Here is a 9,011-nt window from a genome sequence, read left to right as displayed (position 1 = left end):
AGAGCGCTCCTTGCTAGAATGGCCTGAGCATTTGGGACCTCTTTGCTCGTCGACACTCATGATGATAATGTTACTTATTTGCCTGTGTGCCTTGGGGGTATTTATGACGACACCAATACTTAGTTGCCTAAGGGCACTCATGATGATAGAAATACTTATTTATATAGAGCCCTTTTTGCCTCGAGGCATTAACGACGACATAAATAATTAGTTCCTTGGGATTATTCATCTTATGAGGTATTCATGACGACATAAATACGTAGTAGCTTGGGGCCATCTTTTGACCCCAGTTCCTTAAGGTCCCTTGTCAATTAATAGGAATGGCGAGGCTCCAAGCCTCATAGGGCCTTTCGCGGGAATGAATGGACAACCTCTCGGGGCTTTCCGTGGGAACAAGGAGGCTTTTACATTAGCTAAGTACAAAACTACCTGCAAGAGGGAAGAATATAGCTTGTCGACGCAAATGTAGCCCTCTAAGGAGGGATGCCACGTCTAAGGTCTACTTCTAACAACTCTATAACACTGGCATATCATATAAAAGCTCGGTCGGTAGGGAAAATACCACCCCCATGGTATTATATTAAGAAGAAACTCAATCGAAGCCCCGACCGAGAAAGGACACGAAAGTTAGTCCCTTGTGCAACATGACGGTCCGCCCCCTATAGACCAGATCTTTACTTGTGCTTTGATCCCTCCCAGCCCCTACACGAGGATTCGCCCGCATAGGTCAGGCCATCTCATGTGCACACAACTAGGGGAACTAGGGAATAGCCTTTTTTAACATCAGCCTAAAATTCGCTCCCACTGGAATTCAAAGTCAGAGCCTAAGGAGTACTACTCAGACCACCTAACCAACTCGACTAGAGGCCCTTCCGCCTGTCACATCATATAAAGCTTTATGAAGTCTACTTCTAACAAGCCCATAACATTGGCACATCATATAAAGCTCCGTACGACACATTAAATGTGATGTACAACAATGTCTGACAAGCGCACTATCGCCACGACTTAGGCATTAGTGTACTCAAGACCATTTTTTGGTAAGTGCGTCGACCTAATAACCATGTGTGGGCGTGCCAATGTATTGTAACGTATTATCAATTACAAGTTGCTACATTGATTATCAAATATATTGCACCGAGAGACATCGACACTATTGTCCATTAATATAACATAACATACCTACCCCTACGACAAGTTTGACATCCACTAGAGAAGGACATCCCTGACATTGGGCCACAGTTGAAGGCATGACTCTACATACACTTCACGACCAGGATAAGATCAGGGCTGTTAGGTCTTAGCTAACCAGATCTATAGTTTGATTAACTTGTAACCTCTCTCCTCCCTTGGTATATAAGAGGAGAGACCATGATAAGGAAATGCTTGAGAAGCTTGCCACCCATAACATTCAAGACACTAGAGAGCTGTTCTCTTTGGTGGACAAATGTGCATGTACGACAAAGGGTAGAACGTGGCACATTCCCCGTGAGATGTAGTCGAGGCTGCCATGCATCAGGACCTCCCGAACCGAGCACAAAAAAGGAAAAAAGGTAAGGCCCTAAGGGCCCCCAAATCAGTGCCCCAATGGGAAGCCATAGTAAGCCTGCCCGTCAGGCGAGAAGCAGCCCGACCTGATGCTCGAGAGCATCGTGAAGTACTGCCCTATGCATTAGATATCCATGGGTTTTAGGGTTTAGAGTGAGTGTAGGGAGGTCAAGGACTTGACCGAGCACTTTTAGCGGCACCTCTTCCAATTGTGCCTTGACTAGCAATGCCCCGAGCAGCGGCGCTTAGAACGTCTGCAACGACAGCAGTACCCATGGTCTTAGAAGAAGAACGACCACAACCCCAAGCCTACAAGGAATCTATTCCTAGACGAGGATGACGATGGCTTGGATTCTAGGACCTAAGAGCGAACGATGGTTTTCTATGGGAGCACCTAAGGGTTGGATTCTTGACGTGTCCTCAAGCTCCTGCATTGGTAGGTGCATGCCACAGTCATGTTGCACTATGCCGGGCCCCTTAAGTGGTCTAATGCTTCCATCTTTTATAATTCCTTTGAATGCCCTAGTAACATGGTAGACACATGGATCCTCCCTCACGTTGTCTTCCTCACCATGCATAAACATCATTAAGTGGACGCACGTCCTAGTTAACGATAAGACCAGCCTCAACATCTCGTTGATGCACAATTTCAAGGAGATGTAGATCTTGCATGCTCTTTTGTGGGGTCTCCTTGGGAATGATCCTCTCGATCAGCTCCATCAAGTTGTCGGTTACCTTTGGCACACATAAATTTCCTAACGGGCGGGATTATTCATCGTGATGCGTGGGGCGCCATCTTTGTCCATTTCCTCGAAATTTGTGAGGGTACGGCAGCTTGGGTTTAGCCTTGACATGATATCTATCCATACATAGTTCCCGAAAAGTAAACATACTTACCTGCTTCATCATGAAAAAAATACATATACTATGAAAACGAGCCAAAAAAAAAAAAGCTCCAATCATTCAAGATGACAACCTACATACGTACTCCCATGATGATGATGACATTGACATTGTCCGTGAGATCGATGGGCAGCCGTTAGATATATATAGGCACCTGTACCTTTTCTTCAAACCTAGCGAGTTACGTGTTGTATCCAAAGTGGAAGACTGCGAATGATCGATATGTACGTATTCGTGGCGTGTTATTCGTCTCGCTTGATGATCTCTAAGACCGGCTAATCAGGAACCCAAAAGACATATATTATCCGGGGGGGGGGGGGGGGGGGGGGGGGCGAGGGAGGTTGGAATTGAATGCATCCATCACCGTTGCGGTCTACATCGACCGAAAATATCTGCGGATCAGCAACCATCAGCATACAAGTATTCATGCATGTAGTGATGTTGGAGTACACAGTACACACACATTCGTTGGCGAGAAACAACTAGAAGCTAGCGGACACCAACCTCGTTGATCGGTCGGAAAAAAGGAACCAAATCCAAGGATTAGGGTCCGTTTAGTTTGCTTTGGTTACTTTAGTTCAGGAACTAAAGTTTAGTTAGGAGACTAAAATTTAGTACGTTTTTTAGTTACACTGTTTGATAATTTAAAGAGTAAATAAGACTAAAATAGAAGAAATAATCTTTAGTCCCTTTTCAAACCAAACGAAACCTTCATCATATGCCGGCTATATATGACTAAACGGGTCGGCCCGGCCCGACCCAGCACGGCCCGTGGTGGGCATGACCCGTTTTAGGCACGACCCACGAGGCTCGGCTAGTGAATCGGATCGTACCGGACGGGCTCACGTGCCGCTGTAGTGGCTCAGGCACGGCCCGTCGGCCTGGTAGTCGTGTCGGGCCGGCCCGGTAGCACGCTGACCCATCTGAGTATATTGTATAATTTAGCAAAAATATGTAGCTAAGGGGCTCGAACATGCACCCACGTGCATGAGAGACTTAAACACACCCACCTAACCATACGGCTATAATTTTATCGTGTTATATGTTGAATTATTATACTTAATATATTTAAACTATTAATTTTAAAATAAAAATATAACCGTGTCGTGCCCATGCCAACACTACGGGTCGAAATGCCAGCCCGGACACGGCACAATAGTCGTGTCGTGCGAGGCACTAATACTATGCTAGCTAGGTCCGGTCGTGTCTGGATCGTGCTTTTTCGTGTCATGTGACCTGACCCATCGTATTAATGCCAAATGATCATCTATAATGCCGGTCGAGCCCACTCGATTCGATTGGGAGGTCAATGCAATAATACATGCAATCTCCAGCCATCGTGCGGGCAAGCACCAGCAGCCATCATTCATCGATCGCGCGCAGCAGGTCAACTGACGACGCGGCTCGCCAGCCAGCCAGCGTTCCCCCACTCGCCGGGATCTCGATCCCACCACAACCCCCACTCTCCGCCCGCGTGGCCCACGGTCCACAGGAGGACGACGACCCCCGGGCCTGCACGGCGCGCGCCATGTCCTCTCCGGCTCCGATCCATCCATCCACAGCCACCCATCCTCGCCCGTCCATGTCCGTCCGACGAGCAAATGGCAAATGCCACACCGTAGCAGGGCATCGATAAGGCTACCTTTCCTTCGTCCTCACCGTCACGGCGTCGCGGCCACACCACCACCACCGGTACCACCACCACCAAGACTGGCTCGCGCGCACGACACGCTAGCCCGACGCGACCGCACGGCACTGTGGTGACCCCGCCCGGCCGTCAGTTCAGATGCAGCGGATGAAACGAAGGTTTTAGTGCGATCTCTCTCACCCAGCCGGAGATGAGGCCTGAAAGAGGGGCAAGGAACACCGGCTTTCCTTTCCGTTGCAACACAAAGGACGTACTGGTACGTGCACTCGCACCCCCGGCCACTAGCTAGCCAGGCATTACCGCACTTAACTAGCGGCGGGTCCCTCGGTCGGCCGGCTCCCTATAAAAATTAACCACCACGAGTGCCACGAAACACCTCGCACCACACCGGGCGCTCTAGTGCGAACGCTGTGCTTGGGCCTGCACTGCACCGGTCGCGCGCGGCCTGCGACTGCGAGCCGAGGAATCCAAGAAGCCGGGCCGGCCGGAGTGTCGATCGTTGTTTCCGCCGGTTGCGAGATCGGAGCCAGCAAGGACAGGTCGTCGTGGGACTAGCCATGCTGCACGCCGAGGAGAAGAAGGGGAAGGTGAAGAGAGGGTGGCTGGCGGTGCGCGTCGGGGCGGCGGAGGGCGACGGCGGCTCCCAGCGGTTCGTCATCCCCATCGCGCACCTGTACCACCCGCTGTTCCGCCGCCTGCTGGAGGCCGCGCGCGACGCCTACGGCTACGACTACTCCGCGGGCCCGCTGCGCCTGCCCTGCTCCGCCGACGAGTTCCTCCGCCTGCGCGCGCTGGTCGAGCGGGAGACGCCGCCGCACGCGGCGCCAGCGCCCGCGTCCTCGCACCGCGTGCACGAAGGCGGACACTACTCTACCCTCTCCCCGTGCACCCGCGCCAAGGTCACCTCGTGATCGATCACGGCCGGCCGGCTGGCCGACCTGCATGATCGGCTCGTCGAACTCGGCTTTCCTACGCGCGCGCGCGGCGACCGCGAAGAAGTTTCCCATGTCTGGTGGTGGTGTACTGGTATGTAGTGTAGAGATTAGTTAGCCCGGCCGTGCATGCATGGGGGTGGGTGCTTCCTCTTTGATCTCCAGTTTTGGCTGTTTGGTCTTCTCTTTTTCTGCGTTTGGTTGTGCAGGCGCATGTGCTGTGTACTAAAGAATTAACAGATGGATCAGCGTATGATTACTACCGTAGCTGAGTTAACACTCAATGCATACAGTTGCAGTTCATCATCAGTCCTGGCCACTTGGAAATCCAGCAGCTACCTGCAGGTTCTAGAAAGACAGCTGTCGGAGAGCAAATCTCCGGCCGGGTGGCGGAGTGCACCCGCCCTAAATCCTAAGATGAGGAGGGGCTTAAGCGTTTTGCTTGTTAGTTGGAAAATTGGGAAGAAACACTAGAGCACACAAGGAATTAGAGTGGTTCGGGCCGCCGGAGCGTAACACCCTACTCCAATGTGTGATGTATTGCTTGAGAGCTTGTATGAACTTGTGAGTGTCTGAGTGAGCCTGAAAGATTGAGCCTGTGTATAACGTTGCATGACTCCCCTTTTATAGTTGAAGGGCGGCATGCACAAAGGTACTGAGCCCCGACATGTGGGCCCAGAGACATAAAGAATATAGCGCTTGAAGCCATAAATGTTTGTTGCTGGGGCAATCTTCTTGTGCCCTGACGCCCGAGATCTCCGTATCCTCGGCGTGCAAGGGAAACTTCTTGTAGAAGGGATGATGAATACTGTGCGCCGCTTGACATGAGTGCACTGTTCACCAACAGACTGGTCAGGCGCGCCGTCTGCTGGGTGACCCTGACGCCATCTGCCGACAGATTGGACAAGACGCATTAAATGCTGCGAGGGCGCATCACCCGTCAGCGTAGTGGCAGGCGGCGCGTCCTCTCCGCAATAAATGCAAAGACTGCACAGCTGTATGGGCCTTACGTCAGGCTCGACCCGTTGGCTTATGTCACGGGCCACAAGCCACGCGGCCGCGGCGGGTTTTCGCCTGAGCGGGGAGCGCAGGGCAAGGTCTGGGCACGTGTCAGCACCGGACCCTTGCCTGTGTCGGGGTCCTCCCCGTACCGGGACCTTGCTGAGGCCCGGACCTCTCTCGGGGGGGGGGGGGGGGGGGGGGGAGGGCTGGGACCCACCCGGGGGACCCGGCATGTCTCCTCGGGAGCTCCGGTCTCGTACTCACAGGGGTCCGGTGTTCCTCTGCGGAGGTCCGGACCCAGCGGTGCATCCCGGGATGTATTATCCTTCCTTGCCACGTGGTGCCCTTAGGCCTGCCCATGTGGTGGGGTCGGGTGCAACTCTCCGTGTGACCTGGAGGTCTCGTACGTGTGCAACATCTTCATACTGTAGAAGAGGGTACCCCTGATTCAGGGTACCGACAGTGGCCCTCGGGCCCGCCTCAGGGGAGGATGCGAGCCTGTAGGTGGGGCCAGAGTCTGATTTGCGGTTGGCCTGCTGCTCCTGTGCGCTCGTTGGCGCAATTACTGCCGGCCCGCCTATGGTCGTGCCGTCTGCCACGCCTATTCCCACGGCTGACTGGCCCGTGACCATCGTACTTAATGTCACTGTTGGGCCACGCGTGGGGCGCCTCGAGTCGCTGCACTGGTTCTGAAAAACTTAACTTTTCAGACTTCCGTGACGGCCCCGAGAAGACGTGGCATTGGCGCGAGCGGCGGTGCGATTTTTACACACTCAGTAACCGGCGCGCCGGTTGCATGACATGTGGGCCTGAGCCCCCGTGTTGGACCGCCGGTTGCAGCGAAGCGGAGGGGGCGCACAACCGCGGGGCGGTTGTCCGCTTCTTGCGTGGCGGTTCGCCTTTTTAACCGCTGGTTTCAGCGAAGATGAAGGGGCGCTTAACCGCGGGGTGGTTGCATGCTCCTTGTGCGGCGGTTCGCCTTCCTGACCGCTCGTTGCCCCGAAAATGAAGGGGCATAACTGCGGGGCAGTTGCACGCTCCTTCTTCGGGTCAGTCTGTATGACATGTGGGGCCTGGCCCCCGTGTCATAAGGTGGGAACCCTGGTGCACGTCGGGGGAGACTTTGCCTGTGACGCTTCAGGGGCGCGAGTGGGGAGATCTGCCTTTAAACAGGGGTCGATCTCCCGGGTAGTAGCCATGCCTCGCTCCTTTTGTATCTATCACGCCCTTCCACCTTCCGGACCTCCAGATGGAGTGCGCCGGTGTTCTCTGGAGGAATCCGCATCAGGGCCGTCTCCTCCAGCGATCTCATCGCCGAAGAGCTCGCGTTCGCGGTGGTGCCACCGATCTTGTCTTCTTCTTGTTGCTGTTAGAGGAGTGCAACCCCATGGGGGTTGACATTCTTCCGCCATCGCTCGGCTTCAAGGATTTTCATCATGTAGCCCGGCTGCAACCCCCACCGGTGGTCATCTAGAGGGATGACCACCAGCCTTGTGGTGGAGAGAAGCGAGCCGGGCTGCGGCCTCCCCCCTGCCCTCAGCTTCAAGGATGTTCATCATCCGTGCTGGGGAGGGGGGCGAGCCGAGTTGGGGTCCTGCCTTCCGCATAGGCTGCCGGCCCGCTTCTTCCTCCAACATTCAGGGGAGAAGGGCGTTTGCCAGCCTTGCGAAGGAGGCAAACTCCGGGTACGCGGGGCCGGCCGTCTGAGGCACCGTCAGCTACCGCGTGTCTGGCTCTTCGGCCTGGGTGGCTTTGGTGCCGCCTCCGGCGCTGCCTCCTGCCGCTTGGATGAAGTGTGGCTGCCCGTCCACTGCACGGGTGACGGTTGCGCCGTGCGCAGGTCGGCCACATCCACGGCTTCTCCCGCGCCACCGGCCGCACCGGGGGGACGTACAAGACGTCGTACGCCGCGGGGGCGGCGGCGGCGTTCTTGGATGGTCTTGTCCTCACTCTCGCAGTGAGGACGGGAGCGAGGACCTCTTCGCGCGGGCTGGGGTGGACGCCATTCGCCGGTACAGCACTGGTGCGCAGGTGGCCGCTGTCGTCGGTGCTGAGGTGGTCGCCGCCGCTGGTGAGGCTCCCCACTGCAGAGGTGGTTGCCTCTGCTGGCGAGACCGTCAGTGCCACCTGCCACTGGGCCCCCGACTCTTTGGCTTTAATGGCCTCGTTGCCGCCCCCCGTAGGAAGACGGGGGCGAGGACCTTTTCGCAGTGGCGCATGTGTCTAAGCAGTCGCCACTGCTGGCGAGTCGCTCGGAGCGGAGGTTGTTGTCGCTGCTGGTGCAGAGGTGGTCGCTGTCGTCGGCGATCCGTCGATGCAGAGGTGGTCGCCGCCGCTGGTGAGGCTACCCGGAGCCAGCTTCCAGCGCGACTCCTGCTGGTGCAGTGTAGTCCATTCCTGCAGAAATGGAGCTAGGGCCTCGCTTGTAAGGGAACATATGTTTGCTTGAAAGCAGAATGTAATAACATATGTACGTAGGATTTTAGTCTGCCAAGTTATGTGTCTAGACCCCCTGGATGGTGGCTTCAAGTACTAAGACGCCTGCCGCAGGGTGGTGGAGTGTGCAGGCTCACGGTACGGGACCAGGCTGAGCGGCTACACGGTTTTCGGACCCCCCAGGAGACAAGTGCCCGTTCTTCAGAGCCGGTCCTCCAGGTTGTTGGACGCACAGGATTATAGTTCCAAATATTAGGGCACCCGTCATGGAGTGGTGGAGTGTGCAGGGTTTGGGTACGGAACCAGGCTAACCGGCCACACAGGCTCCGGACCACCCTATGGAACGAGTAACCGTTTTTTAGAACCGGCCCCAGGCTTTTTCCAGTTTTCGTAAGGTACTACTGAGTACTATTTATTAAGCAGTATTTATCACTTATCTGTGTATCGCCCATTCCTGCTATGTGAGATGTTACGTTGTTGACTTCCCCTGGTACCTGGCCCCCCGCCTGGGGTGCAGGCTTGATGTGTCGAGATTGGATACC

At 55.0% G+C, this 9,011-nt stretch overlaps 1 protein-coding gene across 1 annotated transcript; it reads left to right on the top strand.

Annotated features, from left to right (window-relative positions):
- The first annotated feature begins 4,473 nt into the window (after positions 1–4,473).
- Positions 4,474–5,294, top strand: LOC100280867 (uncharacterized). The gene is given in 1 exon segment (NM_001153787.1): positions 4,474–5,294. A coding segment is annotated over 1 exon segment (354 nt). The 5' UTR covers positions 4,474–4,656; the 3' UTR covers positions 5,011–5,294.
- The last annotated feature ends 3,717 nt before the right edge of the window (positions 5,295–9,011 follow it).

The sequence above is a fragment of the Zea mays genome, chromosome 4, assembly GCF_902167145.1.
Source record: "Zea mays cultivar B73 chromosome 4, Zm-B73-REFERENCE-NAM-5.0, whole genome shotgun sequence".
Lineage (NCBI taxonomy): Eukaryota > Viridiplantae > Streptophyta > Magnoliopsida > Poales > Poaceae > Zea > Zea mays.
Note: the sequence above shows the minus strand (reverse complement) of the source record. Positions and strands in the feature narration are given on the sequence as shown.